Genomic DNA, 16,677 nt, shown 5'->3' on the forward strand with positions numbered 1-16,677 from the left:
ATTAAAATCCTTCCATTTGAATGATTCGAAGGATTTAATTGTTCGATTGAACGATTTTTAGTTTTGATCGAACTATTTGCGGTAAATCCTCCGACTTCGATATTCGAAGTCAAAGGATTTCAATTCGGCAGTCGAATATCGAGGGTTAATTAACCCTCGTTATTCGACCATAAGTAAATTTTCCCCTACATGTATGGTCCTTGTGAGGCAGATAATTGGATTACAAAAAAAAATCGCAGTTACAAAAAAAAATGATGCAGTGCTCCTGCCCTAAGACTAAGACCAGGAGCATGTGCATACGATAGTCTTAGAAAGCAGGTCATGTGCAGAATGATCTATAGCTAGTGTCAGGGGACAGAGAAAGTTTAGTGCATGTGTATAATTTTGATGGCAGCCATCTTGATGATGTAAGCGTAACAAAACATGGCACCTGCGATGGAGCACTCACAATTACACATAGAAGAAAGCACTACAATAGAAAGAATGAGTATTTGGCAAAACAAAGTTAGCGACTATCTACAGTAGGAGTCCCCAACCTTTTTTACCTGTGAACAACATTCAGATGTAAAATGAGTTGGGGAGCAACGCAAGCATGAAAAATATTCCTGGGGGTGCCAAATAAAGGCTGTGGTTGGCTATTTGGTAGCCCCTATCATCATCATAATTTATTTATATAGTGCTGACAAGATACACAGTGCTTTACCTTAGTTATAACTAACAGGGAATAAATGGTGGATAACAAACAAGGGTTACAGAGTACTATAACAAACAAGGGAAAGTTGTGCTCACCACTAATTTTTAAAACCATTAGGGGGGGGTGCAATGAGGCTGTGACCACCAAATACATATAGACAAATACAAGAGTCCTCTTCACTCAAACCATTATCAATATATTTAAGACAGAGACATTTTGTGCATACTGCTACTGAAAAATGCCTTACCCTTTAAACAACACAGGGATTGTTTGTCCATATATTGCAATATATTTAAGCTGGCCAACTACATCAAAGTCATCCCATATCTGGCCAGTCCTACGCTCAATTTTCATCTGATTCATTAAGGGCAGCCACGTTTGGGAGTTTTACTTTGAAAGCAGCAAGTAAGTTGCAGGTAAAACTTAGTCCCTTTTGTAAAATGTATAATGAAGCAATAGAATTCTTAACGAATCAGATGAAAATTGAGTTTAGGACTGGCCAGATATGGGATGACTTTGACGTAGTTGGCCAGCTTAAATATATTGCAATATATGGACAAACAATCCCTGTGTTGTTTAAAGGGTAAGGCATTTTTTAGTAGCAGTATGCACAAAATGTCTCTGTCTTAAATATATTGATAATGGGTTGAGTGCAGAGGACTCTTGTATTTGTCTATATGGGTTACAGAGTACAATAGGATTAGAGGGAAACTGGCAATATGTCTAAACTCATGTCAGATTTCAAAATTAAATATAAAAACATTTGTTTGCTCTTTTGAGAAATGGATTTCAGCGCAGAATTCTGCTGGAGCAGCACTATTAAACATTCTTTCCAATGACAGTATCCCTTTAACTAGGAAAATTCGATCATACTTTTTGTATGTAGTGTAATTTCTCTTTCTGGGATTCTGGAGAAAGGGCAGACACAATGGTCTGATCTCCACTTTCAATCTTCACAGTTTCAATTAGAACAGGCTGTCTTCCTTTCCCTCATTCCTGCTATGCATAAACAGCATGCACCATAGAAATTACCAAAATTATTTTGGGATTGGAAAAGGGGTGAAGTTCCGCACACGCCAGATTATTGGTTAAAATCTGAAATCTTTATTAATCCATATTAAGAACACGCTGCATGGTTAGCTTGACGTGTTTCCGGCACAGCTGCCCTTAATCATAAGCACAATTATTAGTGTATTCCAAAAACATATCCAGTTTAGCCTGTGATCCACGACATATAAATATGAGGTCATCAATGTAGCGACCGTACCAAATGATATAGTCGCTACTGGGATTTTCATCTCCAATGACCTGGATCCGTTCCCACCAACCCATGTATAAATACATTTCATATGGATTACCTTTTTGCATTTGATTCCCGAGAATTTTTAATGTGTTTGTAACTAATCATGTTTCATTGTTTTATTGATAATATGGTTGTACAGCGTTGAGTCAGTGTGGTTATATCTTTTCTTAGTTTGGGATTATTCTAAGGAACAGAGTATTGGACAGAGTATTATTAACGATGTTTATAGAGAGAGATGAATGTGTCTATTCAGGACCGTGTTGCAGCTCTACTACCACCTCAAAGGAACCCTCCTCCCCTTTAACCACCCAAGAAGTAGACATAGCACTGACTATTAATTGTGCCCTTACATCTGATTAGTCTAGCTGACACAATAACGATGTAGAAAGTTATGTCCATTGGTAACTTCAACATCTTGTAATGGTATAGTCAAAGTTCTGGTAATAACCTAAATATTGTTATCAAGTCCCATGGAGGGTTTAGCTTTTCCATTGTCATGCCAGATTTTTGACTTTTGTCTGTTTTGGCAAAAATTCATAGTCTCTACTCTAAAGGCACCTGTAATAAGACCTCCATCCAGACCGGATTGTACAAACTCTATAAATCCTACGGTTTCTCACTTAAATGAATTTCTTCCCGAAAACCATTCCACCAATTTGTTCCAAATTCTGTAGCATGTATTTCTAGAAGTTCACTTTGTATCTCAGAGAGTCAAAATAACCTACTCATTGAACCCTTGTCCCACCCTAAGTCTTGCAACTTGCAAATGATATGACTGAGGATCAAGATGGAGAAGATGAACTTGGAGTAAAAGTTGGTATCCAATCATTATATTGGAGGCTTGGGAGTCTATATTGTCAGCCACCAATATGGCACAGAAATGTACTTGATGTTTTGCCTTAAAGTTTACGACAAATTAAGAATCCTGCTTTTTGGACCATAATATTTCCATTTAAACATCTTCATTTATGTTTTCTGTAGCTCAGGGGTCACTATGCTATGCCTCTCCGACTGTTACTGATTACAGTTTATAGGATCCTGGATCAACTGTTATAAATTACTCTTTTTAGTGCACTTGTTTCACTTAAGAACCATTTTGTTGGTCCTTTTAAAATTTACTGCCACCTAAAATTTATTCTACAGGAAAAACTGTACATGGTGACCTGTCTCTTGCCGGAGTTGACTTTACAGCTAAACAACGTGTAAATGTCTAAATGCAATTGTTTGGGTGGAGAGCAAATTTCCTTTCCAGACATATCTGTTCTCATTTTATCCTGGCTTAAATATTATATAGGACAAAAAAGCTTCAACCAGGGCTTTGGAAATGTGGATAATGTAAATTGGTTCAAGAATCCACTTCAGCAATCTTTTTCTGATTTTTGGATAACCTAAAAGCAAATGTTTCACTGTCACAGATATTTCACCTCAATCAACGGATGGTAAAAACATGGGTTTTTAGTTACTCTCACTGTCCACAACATTACAATAGTGCTAGTCAAAATATACTTAGGGTGTGTACATTGTATTGTAAAGAGCGAGGCACAATGTGCTCCGGCTCATTGAAATCTTACACCTAATACCTGCCTTGTCCATCTGCCTCATTAAATACAGGTCTCATTGCTCTCATTACTGTAGGGGGTAGATATGTTCAAGCCTGGTATAGGGCAGGCTACAGTGAACATAGAACCCTGGGGTAAAACCAGACCTAATTGAAAGCCATGGAGATCAGAACCCTCTGAATGAGGACTAGCTAATGGTAGGATCTTATAAGACATATTAGTAAGTAAGAGCCCTTGGTGTTTTTCACAACTGTAGGAACATAAGTGTGTCCAATGACTGTACTGCGTCTATTTCAGTCAAATAAACTTGCAAGGAAAGTTTGGGCTACTTTGGAAATTGAAAAGCAGCATATGTTTTCCCATCAGCAACTTACTTTATTGTCAGTAGCATTCAAGGAAATGTGTCAGGTGTAAACATGGGTGACAAATGTACACCCTTCACGTCAGTCCCTGCCCCAACAATCTAAGGCCCCTATAACATTCACACACAATAGGGACAAGTTGATCAGGAGTCAATTAACCTGTATGGGGAAGAAACCCACGGAGACATGAGGACTGGGAGAACATTTAGACATCTTGCACATATTACCCTGGTTGGAATTTAGGACACCATTGCTGCAAGGCAACAGTGCTACTCATTGAGCCAACACGGGCTATCCTTTTTTCATCCGAAACAACTTCTCCATGTTTGTAAGGGCTTGTTGCACATGCAACCTCTTGTACAGAGAGACTATTGGTATCTCTTGATCAGGGACTAATTTACATATTTTGTGCAGTACTGCAGTTTGGTCTTTAGAGCTTCAAGTGTAGCAACTAAGTCTGTTATGAGAAAACATAAACTAAGTTTATGTTTTTTGTTACTTGTTTTTTGCTTGCTGTCTCCAGGGCTGCTCCTGCAATAAGGCAAGGTGAGAAACTTGCCTCAGGCAGCATGGAATGGCCAAATACCAGGGGCGGCAAAAAGCCACCTCTGGTAAATTAAAGAGCCAAATTTCTCTTTTTTAACACAGACATTCGGCTCTGCTAGGTCAGGGGGTGGTGGCATCTCAGCCCCTGAAATGCTGCTGGCTGCCTCCTAGTGTGGGAAGTGAGACCCGGTATATACAAGTAATTATGCCCCATAAAATCTTATTTGTATTTTTCCATGATAAATGGTGCCATCCTGTATGTTTCAGTCATTGTATTAAGAGGAGCTGCCACTTTGCACATAAAAGTGTTGTATCAACACTTTATCTACCTATTTATCATCAACCTATTTTGCCTGTATACCAGTGCCATCAACATGTGTTTCTTTCATTCATTCATTGGGTACTTTCATAACATTTATTTGTCTGACTGATTCTTTAAAATTATACTGACAATGAAAAACTACACTTCACAATATTAATTAAAATAAAAGTCATGTTGCTTGTTTTTTTGCTGATAGGTCTGACAACCTTACTGTCCCTTCTCAATCTGTCAGTTAGAGTTTCTAATGCTAATGGACCACTGCAGCACAAACATGGCAGCCCCCTCATCAGGGTCCATTTTGTTAATCCCTTGCCAGAGCAGGCAGGAAGGGAGAAGTGGAACCTAGAAAGGTCAGATCTAGTAAGGATAGGCCACTCACCTTAAGAGGTCACTCAATGAGTGACAGATAGTTAGGCTATTTATCTGAGCAGCCTGAGGCTCAGACGAGGAGTGTAAGTGGGATTAAGATCCCGGGTACCAATTGCTCAGTGTAAGTACTGAGTGCAGTACCAGACTGGGCCAGCAGGACACCAGGAAAAAACTCCAGTGGGCTCCAGCTCTCGTGGGCCCTGCTGGTCCAGACTCGATCCTTGGAGGAAGCCAGAAGCAGCTTCTGTCTTCCTTGATTCTCAGCATGGCTATACTAAAAAGACGGTATGCGCGAGGGGGCAGGTTGCAGCTCAGGGAGGGGAGCCACCTTTACACCTGGGGTGGGGGACCAGAGGCGTGGTGGGGGGCCCCTTGCCCCCTAGTCCAACACTAACTAAGTATACAGACTTAGGGATGTAGTGATTCCCCTGGGTTCCACTTAGAGAAAAGTCTGAAAGCTAGGTGTACCTTCATTGCTACTGTGCAACTGACCATTGGTGTTGTGAGTATATGCTTATCAACTGTTGCACTATGTTCCTGCTTAGTTATGTACACTTCTTTGTGGACTATCCTGTTCAATAAATATGTTCTCTGGTTAAGTTGCAAAAACCACTGGTGCCCAATTATTGTGCACTGTACCTATTTACAGTTGTACTACACCCTGACTCCACACTGTTGTGAGGTCTTAACTCCTGAGAATTGAGGTGTCATCCAGAGCAAAGTATTGGGGTAAAGCTCATAGTTAGAGAATCGTGAACTTAACTTACTACTAGTGTTACATGTGTATGCATTAATACATTTTTTGGCTCTGTGAGTTAGACCCAAAGAGCTATCATTCTTACCCCATCAATTATAAAACATTCGGGCTTATTTCCAAGCACAACCATGATATGTCCTTGCACAGAAATTGTTGCACTTCTTGCGCCAATTGACAAAAAGTTAATTTACTATATAATTTACAGAAGGTGTACAAAATCCATAACTATCATCATAAGCTGTTGAAAGTACAACATTTTTCCGAAGATTATGAAACAAGTACTAGCAGTTGTTTATATCCACAATAATATTCTCCTAATTGATTTTTTCCAGTTGATATTTTCTAAAACATTTCCCTCTCCTTTACAGTTAATGCAACTCTTCAACAGCCCATTTTCTTACACTATATATTAATTATTCAAACGTCAAACATCAGCTTATTTTTTATTATTTTTTATTAATATATAAAAATAAATATACATTTAAATAGATTATATAAAAATAAACATTTGGTAAAGTATCCAAAGTAGATGAACTGTGGCTCCTACATTGTGTTCCCAACCCTTTCCCTCCTTTCCCTTTTGGGAACATAATGAAGGAGCCGCATTTCAGATCTTGCAAGGGTAGAATCCATTTTGGGATTTATATATTGTTCTTCCATTTCATTCCTAAGTCTTGACAAAGTCTTCTTAATGAGGTGTTGCAAGAGAATCTTTAACTTGAATGTCTTATATCTTTCCTCCTAGGAGAAAATGTTTTTAATGTTAGACAAGAAGATCTGTGTTTTATATCTATGCACATGATAGGGCACTGTAAAAATGGGCATAATGTGATTCCTTAACTGGCTAGCTAAGTTAGTAATTGATAGAAACTTTCACAATTTAAAGCAGAACTGGTTGGAGCTAAAGCCGTTAGTAATTAAAAAAAAACTAATTACACCTGAAAATGAAAATTCCCTAAAATCCCTAATTTTTTGGAAAGCGATCAAAATAGGAATCCTTAAATACATAAAGCCTTGAATAACCACATAGGCATTAAAGATTTCCCAGTAATTGCTTTTTGATTGGAGAGAATATGAGTCATTTGCATTACCTTTCTGTATATGCTCTGCTATGCTATATTGCACCTCGTCTTCATCTCGATTATATGTGATGAATCGGTTTAATAGGAGTTCCTTTGCGAATGGTCTTTTGGCTGGATCCTTCTGAAGGCATTTATTAATAAATCTATGGAATTTATTACTCCTGGGGGGAAAGAAACAAGGCAGAAGTGTTACTGATGATGTAATAAAACACAGAGCCAGAATTATTCAAAAAGGACACTGAAGTCTGTTGGGTGATAGGGAATTAAAATGGGAGATATTTCTTTTCATTGAATCATTTGGGCCAACAAAGTGTAAGCTCTTGAATTTATAAAAAGGGTGATGTCTCTTAAAGAATACTAATAACTTGAACACAGCCCATCATCACAGCAATGGATAGAGTGGATACAGTAGTGACACTTACATTTGAGCTCATTGAACTTATCTCTTTCCCACTTTAACACCTTCCCCAGCCTTATGCTCCAGTGTCTCTTTCCCCATTCCCCCACCCTCACTGCTTAAGGTGGCCATAGACGCATCAATAATAATATCGTACATAAAAAAATCTGGTACCATATTCAGTGCGTGTATGGTGGGAAACGAGCCAACCGATATTGGCAGAAGACTTGGATATGGGTTGGCTTATCGATCAAAAAGATCTTTTCCAGGAAAGATTGTAATTGTAACGTCTATGGCCACCTTAAGTCCTATTTCTGTAAAAAAAAATGACTCACCATATATCCTCTTTTAGAGCTGGAGCTGGACCATTCATAATCCTTTCGGAAAGCTCAGTACCACGGAGTTTAATGTGTGCTGTAAGTGTAAGAGAACACAATATTATTATTGTTATTCTTACAAATTTACAAGGGGCCAACATATTTTGCAGCATTGTACAGTAGAGGGTGACTACATCAAATATTCTGATGAGTTTCTATTATCAGAACCAATCCATGATTTATTTTAACTTTTTGAGATAATAATTTCCTTCTTTAAGGGGTAAGGCCACACTGGTCATTTTGGGGAGATTTGGTCGCCTGGCGACTAATCGCCTCGTCTTTGCAGCGACCAATCTCCCCAAACGCCTTCCCTCATTCTGCGCCGGCTAAAATAAAAAACGCCAGTGCTAACCACACGCGGCGGTTTGTTTTCCGAAGTCGCCCGAAGGGTGGAAACTTCGGGCGACTTCGAAAAACGAATCGGCGCATGTGATTAGCGCCGGCGTTTTTTTATTTTAGCCGGCACAGAGTGAGGGAAGGCGTTTGGGGAGATTGGTCACCGCAAAGACGAGGCGACCAAATCTCCCCAAAATTCCCAGTGTGGCCTTACCCTCATACATAACAAATAAATAAATGCAGTCTGGTTGGAATTATTGTAGCGTGTGCACAGTGACAGACAGATATAGGGCAGTATATGGCTGTATCTGCATTTTCTCAGCAGCAGAGAAAACACATTATTTGCCATTAGCCAAGGGGATACAGGAAAGACACAGTCTATATCTTTTATCTGATTGCTCCTGTCTCTGAAACAAAAGTTATATCTTGCTTTCCAGTGTATCACTAAAAAGAAAAGTAACTAATGCATATTACAGAAGACACCATTATAATAAAAGCACAGAAAAGATTCTCTGCTTCATGGCCAATTTACATGTTTCATTGTTATAGAATAGGTGATACCCCCTGACCTTCCTAAAAACACTCCTCCATAAATGAACATAAACGCACGCAAAATGTTATTTAAGATTACTCACGAGGATCGTATTCTGCCATTTCTATGGCTGTGATTCCTAAAGACCACACATCCACCTAGAAAATAAAAGCAAAAAGCAACCATTTAGCAAACAAATTATAATCATTGTTACAGAAGATAAAGATACTTCTACTGACTATCCCTCCTCATCCTGTCTCAGGGTCAATATGCGATGCTAAATGACTAATACTTTAGAACCAGGCTACGTTGTATTACTATCTATGAAACACTTCCAGTAGCCGACTTCAACTATACATATTTAGGATTTTACATTTTCATTATGATTTTACATTTTTCTCTACTGGGAGAAAAAAGCTCTACAAATTACATTTGGCATGGATTTGTTATTCCTGCCTTAAGAGTGCATTTTGTGTAATCACTTTAATGAAAACTGAACTAAATGACAACTATTTTATTAATTATACCTTGTAGTTATAATGTACATTTCTTGTAAAACATGCATGGACTTCAGGTGCCATCCAACAGCGGGTTCCTGCATTACTTGTACTGATGGGCCCTATTGTGGCCAGGCCAAAATCAACTGAAATTGAAAGAAACAAGCATGAATTTACTTTGTACAATGCAGTAATAACATCTATGACAATACAGAAAGGTGCTACAGTTATTACAAATGGAAATATATTTTTGAAGCAGTATTTTCTTTTGTCTGGTGCTGACTATTGATTTGAACCAGGTGCAAAGAGAGTGTAAAGACAGACACTGAACATTCTTAATGACTGTATATTAGAACGATGCTTACAATGATATTTTTGAATTAGGCAAAGGTGCCATTTTTGGGTAGAGATCCCCTTTAAAGTTTTATGATGCCTAAGAAAAGCTAGGCATTGAGATGAGCAATAAATGTACCCTTTGCTTTTGTGGCACCCATTCTTCCTATAGATAATAAACGTCACTTACTTATCTTCACATGGGCCGTAGAAGTTAACATTATATTGGCGCCCTTGAGATCATGATGTATCACGTTCAGTTCCTGTAAGTAATCCAGGCCCTAGAAAGATGAATAAAGCAAACATGATGAACATGTATATATTTTTATATTCTAGAATTAATAGGATACAAAGCAGAGATTATGAAAAGCAATGAAGGGGTTAATAGCTGTCTTACCTGTAAAACTTTCTTGCATATGTATGAAATCCAGGTCTCATCCAAGGATCTATTGGGCGTGCTCCTAATTAAGGCGTCTACGGAGCCACCAGCACACATTGTCATAGCAATCTAGAATAGAAATAAAATGTTTTTATTTATAGTGTATATAAATATAAATATTATAGTGTATATATAGATATATATATGTTGCCTAAAATCTATCTATCTGTCTGTGTGTCTGTGTAACATTCCTAGTAATCAGTAGCAGTAATGGGTCTGAAATAATCAGTGTTATATTTATTAACTTTGATTGAGATTTTCTTCTTCTTGGCATGTGCAATGCAAGACCATTGTGTGCTTTTATTTAAGAAGTATAGCCTTACCCATAGCGCCTCTTCATTTGAAATGCTGGGCCTTAGATAATAGGCTCCATAAAAGGCAGGGAAGTTGTCGTGGCCAGAAACGCGTTCAAGTACGTAGAGTTCAGCTAGGATCTCTTCATTATCCTAGATACAGAAATAATGATCATTAAATTAGTCTTGATAACTATTTAACCCGTGTGCCAACACCACAGATACTAACTTCCCAAACAAACTTGATAGTAGGGATGACCTCACCGGATCAGAACTCGAGGAAACCAAACTTGGATAACACCAGTTAATTTTATTAATCCATGTTAAGAATACAAAAGTGTAAGCGGGCAGGGGAACTAGCTTTACGCATTTCGTGACTGGAGTCACTTCATCAGAAACTTCTGAATGCGTAAAGCTAGTAAAGGTTATGAGTTCTCTCAAGTCTCTCTGTGATGGGCTGTAATGGCGTCCACTCTCAATCATAGATACTAACTTCCCCTCTTTCTCTTCTATGCCGCTCCATGGGGCAAATTCACTAAGATTCGTAGTTGCGCCAGGCGTAACTTCGCTGCACTTCGCCAGGCGTAGTTTCGCCAGCGCTCCACAAATTAACTAAAATCCGAAGTTGCACTCAGGGGTAGCGTAAGGTTGCGAAGTTGCGCTAGCATTGATTCGCGAAGCGAAGTTACGCTAGCGATGGTTTATTTGCATATGGCGCCAAATTCAAATTTCAATGGAGGAATACGTACAATCACTACAAATGCCTGGGAAAACTTCAAAACATCAAATAAAATTTTTTTTTTGCCCTACACATGTGCCCACTGTATAGTTAAGTTGCCATGAGTTAGGAAATGTAGGGGGGAAAGAGGGGAGCCCCAAAAATTTTTTCGATCTTTTTCAGCCTATAACCCATAATATAGAAAAAACGCCAGCGTTTTTTGGGACTTAGAAGAAATTTTAACTTTTTTTCAAGCAATCCCTATCTACTCTATTGCACTTCGCCTGGTCTGAGGTGGCGAAGGAAGTCTAGCGTAAAAGGTAGCGTTCAGAACACTGCGCAAGTTAGTGAATTTGTGTAGTTATGTCCATTGCGCAAATTCGCCAGGCATAAGGGTGCGAAGTAACACGCGATTTTACACCAGCGTTCGTTAGTGAATTTGCGAAGTAACGAAAATGACCAACGCTATTCAATTGACACTAGCGTTAGGCGCTTCGGCGCATAGTGAATTTGCCCCCATGTGTTTACTTGCAATGTGTTGAACTGGGTTATGATTTTTTTGTTATGATTTGGTGTGATTTAAATCCCCTTCTGTTAGGGGTGGTTACTTTATAGTATTGTTACATTGAGATTAATGAATATAAGTCAAACGTTTGCCTTTTATAAGCTGCAAATATTACAAGCGGATAATATAGTTAGTTTTGCATTTATTAAATAATTAAACCTCCAGTGAATATTTCACCGGGCTGAGCAGAGCTTGGGGCATTTAAAGAAGTCCATATCTAATCATAACAAATTCCATTTTGCACTATGACTATCCATTAAATAAGGGGGCGACTTGCTAATCATGGTTTATAAAGTCTCTTTTTACTGGCAGCTGATTTGTATGTGTAACACAACACTTTCTGCAATATTCTCATTATAATAAATTAAATAGTAAAAAATATACATTACCCTAAGGTCTTTTATCACTTTTATGGCCACTTCTTTCTTTTCCTTAAAATGCCATGCCTGAAAGAAAACAGATTTGTGATGAATTTTGACTTGAATTTGATAAAGTACCTGAGTATTACGACATGGGTCTTTGCTGTCTCAGAAACAAAAAACAAACTCCAAAAGGAAATATGAATCCTGCTTAAAATGTGGCAATTTAGTGATACATGACATATGTATGAATATTTATATACTAGATAGATAAATATATACAATATATAGAATTACATTGAGATGTTAAGGGCCACAAAAGGTAGGTCATTCCCGCCCCTTACAATCTTAAAATCTCATATCTGACCTTATGGATTACTCCAAATCCTCCTGATCCAACACATTGTTCGAGGTCTATCCAGCCAGTTGGGTCCTAAAAAAAGTAAAATGCAAAATTTGAAAATAAGACAATATAATGCCAGGTGGTGGGGGGAGAATAGAGGGAGAAGGCTGAAAACAGGGATAATAATGTAAAAAAAATTATTGCATACTGGGCATAGTTTGTCAAATCCATGTTCATTGCAGACCTGGTAAAGGAAAACATTATTTTAGATTAACTCAGTAAATAGACAAAAAGAATAAATATTGCAAGCTTTTGTTTTTAGTTTGTTGCTCATTTAGTTTGTTCAGGTTGAGAGGCATCCCCATAAGTTTCCTCACTGTGTTCCTTGTTAAGCAGTTTTAAAATTTATATTTAGTATAGCAAAGAGGCCTTGTGCCCAAACAGTGTTATAATGGTGGACATAACTATTACAAAGATTATTATTCTTATGTATATGGGTTATGGTTTGTCCTAATAGAACTAATGTGTGTGAGACTTTTAGGGGGTTATTTACTAAAACTCGTTATTTCTCATATTTGTATTAAACTAAGCTTGACTAAACTCCCATCCACAATTTTATCTTATTTATCAATAAAATAACTTGAAACAGTCAGGTCGGGGAAAAAATTACGAAAATCAGGGAAAACCCCAAATTATTTGAATCTGAATCCTGAATTGCTTAATTTTTTCAGGTTATTTCCTGAAAACCCCAATTTTTTTGGTTTACCAGACAAAATCCAGAGCAGACCATGATACCTTCAAATTGTAAAAAGGACATCTCCCATTGACCTATACACAACAGTGACAGGTTTGAAATGGTGAGCGTTTTTTTCTCCTCTAAACATTAACATTTTTGCTCCAAAAAACTCAGGCAGAAAAAAAAAAATTGAGTTTAGTAAATAACACCTTTAAACTTTGGGCAATGTATTCCAGAGCTGCATGTAATGTATGCAGCATGGTGTTGTAGTGATAAGCATTGATGGCTTCCCTCTGGGCACTGCAGTTTATGTGGATACTCCAAAAACATATAGTTCTTAAAGGGGTATATTTATCAAAGAGTGAAGTTAATAGTGAAGTTACGCCACTAGAGTGAAATTCCGCCACTCTCCATTCATTTCTATGGGATTTTTATAGGCGTATTTATCAAAGGGTGAACTTTCACTTCACCCATTGATAAATACGCCTTTCAAAATCCCATAGCAATGAATTGAGAGCTGCGGAACTTCACTCTTAGATAAATTTACCCCAAAGTGTTTTAGCATAACCTGGACTGGTGATTTAAAGTGCAGTTTGGTTTTTAGGTTCCCAGACATTAGTGGGCCTAAATGAAGCCATACTAAATAAACATTATGCTAAACATGTTCCAATAAATCAATCAGTTCAATGCACAAAATGTCTTAATGTCCTTGATAGCAAATCATACCTCAAGTGATGGAAACAGATTATCACTACTGCTTTCTTCTTCCCCATTAGATATAAGCATGTCATCACTATAGTTTTCTTCTTCCTCTTGTTCTTCTAGATTATGTTCTTCCTCGGAGGCATTACCCTGGCTGATCTCTGTGCCAGGCTCCTCAGGTTGCTCCTGGAAATGGCCAATATTTGTCTCAGGATTTTCCTGGCAATTGTCATGGGCAATGATTTCCTCAGGTTGTTTCTGTTTAAGAATAAAAACATACAATTAATCCATTTGTTGCTATACTAATATATATATTACATATAGCAATGTGACACAGTATTGGAAAATAAAGTTAGTAATCTGTTATGTGAATAACTTGTTTGCAGGGGCGGGCAAATTTGACCCATTTCGTTCACCGTCAGGGAAAATTTGCCAAAATGCATAAAAGTCTAGGGCTTTAAAAATTTGCACATCCCTACAATGTCCCATGTAATGTATGCAGCATGATGTTGTAGTGATAAGCATTGATGGCTTCCCTCTAGGCACTGCAGTTTATGTGGATACTCCAAAAATATATAGTTCTTAAAGTGTTTTACCATGAGCTGGACTGGATTTAAACTGCAGTTTGGTTTTTAGGTTCCCAGACATTAGTGGGCCTAAACAAAGCCATACTAAATAAACCTTATTCTAAACATGTCCCAATAAATCAATAAGTTCAATGCACAAAATGTCTTAATGTCCTTGATAGAAAATCATACCTCAAGTGATGGAAACAGATAATCAATAATGCTTTCTTCTTCGTCACTACATATAACCATGTCATCACTATTGTTTTCTGTTTCTGCTTGTTCTTCTATATTTTCTTCCTCCTCTGAGGCATTACCCTGGCTGATCTCTATGCCAGGCTCCTCAGGTTGCTCCTGGAAATGACCAATATTTGTCTCAGGTTCCTCCTGGCAGATGTCATGGGCAATGATTTCCTCAAGTTGTTTCTGTTTAAGAATAAAAACATACAATTAATCCATTTGTTGCTATACTTATATCTATTGCATATGGCAATGTGACACAGTATTGGAAAATAAAGTTGGTAATGTGTTATGTGAATATCTTGATTGAAGGGATGGGCGAATTTGACCCATTTCACTTTGCCAAAAATTGTCGGCAGTGGAAATTGGCCAAAATATATTAAAGTCTATGGCCGTCAAAAATTTGCTCATCTCTACCGTATGTTTTCCTCTCAAGCATCAATACTGTGATTATCTGGTTGGTGATGTTTAAGAGATAGAGTGAATGACAAAGATCATTTCAGATCAATTCTGATTTATAGAGAAGGTGCAAAAACATGCATTTATGACAAGGTAAATGTTTTTTATAATTCCCATTATTCAATTACATGGCAGTTGTCTGTGGCAATTTCTACATTCTGCTCTGGTTTCCCCTGGGTAAGAGAGAGCTATAACAGGAGTTCTAACTCAAAGACAACTTTAATAAAAGTAAAATGTATTTTCAAAGTTTTCAATGTATTCCAGAGCTGCAAAGAAAATGCCCCTTTTGTGGGTTTCCCCATGTAATGTGTGCAGCATGATGTTGTAGTGATAAGCATTGATGGCTTCCCTCTAGGCACTGCAGTTTATGTGGACACTCCAAAAATATATAGTTCTTAAAGTGTTTTAGCATGAGAGCTGGACTGGTGATTTAAACTGCAGTTTGGTTTTTAGGTTCCTAGACATTAGTGGGCCTAAACAAAGCCATACTTAATAAATGTTACGCTAAACATGTCCCAATAAATCAATCAGTTCAATGCACAAAATGTCTTAATGTCCTTGATAGTAAATCATACCTCAAGTGATGGAAACAGATCATCACAAATGCTTTCTTCTTCCCCACTAGATATAAGCATGTCATCACTATTGTTTTCTTCTTCCTCTTGTTTTTCTAGAATTTCTTCTTCCTCTGAGGCATTACCCTGGCTGATCTCTGTGCCAGGCTCCTCAGGTTGCTCCTGGAAAAGAGATAGAAGATTATTGATCACATGATTGATTCTGTTAAAGTGATACTGACACTAAAAAATGAATTTTGGAATATGAATGTACATTAAATGTTACCTATAGGTCATGTTGATCATTTTTTGGTGAGAGGTTTGTTTTTGTATATAATTGTTAGTTGAAGTTCCTAAGCCTGACTCTCTGACACTCTGACTTTGCCAACCTGACTGTCCCATCTCAGCCTGTTAGTTACAGTTTCTAATGCTAACGGACTCCTGCTGCACAAATATGGCAGCCCCCTCATACAGGAACATGGGGGATCAGACAGGTAATGTAAAAGCATCATGCAAATACTTTATGGCAAAGTTAGAAGTAGCTTGCAAAGCCAATATTATAATAGAAAAAGTTTAATTTCAGGTGTCAGTATCTCTTTAAGTAAATGTGAGATAATTAATTGAGCTCTACAAAGAAGGCTTTAAAATATATTTGACAAAAAGCCATACCTCAAGAAATGGAAACAGATTATCATTACTGCTTTCTTCTTCCTCTTCTAAATTTTTTTCTTCTAGACTTTCTTCTTCTAGACTTTCTTCTTCTATATTTTCTTCCTCCTCTGAGGCATTACTCTGGCTGATCTCTGTGCCAGGCTCCTCAGGTTGCTCCTGGAAAAGAGATAGAAGTTTATTGATCACATGGATCACATGATTGATTCTGTTAAGCAAATGTAAGATAATTAATTGAGCTCTACAAAGAATGAAGGCTTTATAAAGAAGGCTTTAACATGTATTAAGCAAAAAGCCATGTATTGTTGGGGAAGAGGCATGTTGTTGTGTTTTTTTTTAAATTCATTTAAAACTACTTACCTGATAGCTGTGATGGCTAATATTGTCTTCAGGTTCTTCCTGGCAGATGTCATGACCATTGTTTTCATCAGGTTCTTCTTGGCAGCTGTTATGGCCAATGTTTGTCTCCTGGCAAATGTCATGGGCAATAATTTCCTCAGTTTGTTTCTGTTTAAGAATAAAAACATACAATTAATCCATTTGTTGCTATACTAATATCTATTGCATA

At 37.6% G+C, this 16,677-nt stretch overlaps 2 protein-coding genes across 2 annotated transcripts; both read right to left on the reverse strand.

The window, feature by feature from the left end:
* Window positions 1-1,801: 1,801 nt before the first annotated feature.
* LOC108700576 (serine/threonine-protein kinase dst1-like) lies at window positions 1,802-10,337 on the reverse strand. The gene is made up of 7 exons (XM_041574687.1): window positions 10,229-10,337; window positions 9,864-9,974; window positions 9,164-9,747; window positions 8,740-8,794; window positions 7,727-7,805; window positions 7,004-7,155; window positions 1,802-1,860 (listed from the first exon to the last, which is right to left on the reverse strand). Exons 3-7 carry the CDS (start codon window positions 9,215-9,217, stop codon window positions 1,802-1,804), a joined length of 399 nt encoding a protein of 132 aa, XP_041430621.1. The 5' UTR covers window positions 9,218-9,747; window positions 9,864-9,974; window positions 10,229-10,337.
* Window positions 10,338-13,592: 3,255 nt separating this feature from the next.
* Window positions 13,593-14,758, reverse strand: LOC108700577. Its single transcript, XM_018233771.2, has 2 exons — window positions 14,380-14,758; window positions 13,593-13,879 (listed from the first exon to the last, which is right to left on the reverse strand). The coding sequence occupies exons 1-2, from the start codon at window positions 14,437-14,439 to the stop codon at window positions 13,640-13,642; spliced, it is 300 nt and encodes a 99-aa protein (XP_018089260.2). The 5' UTR covers window positions 14,440-14,758; the 3' UTR covers window positions 13,593-13,639.
* Window positions 14,759-16,677: the final 1,919 nt, after the last annotated feature.

Source organism: Xenopus laevis, chromosome 8S (assembly GCF_017654675.1).
Source record: "Xenopus laevis strain J_2021 chromosome 8S, Xenopus_laevis_v10.1, whole genome shotgun sequence".
NCBI classification, from domain to species: domain Eukaryota; kingdom Metazoa; phylum Chordata; class Amphibia; order Anura; family Pipidae; genus Xenopus; species Xenopus laevis.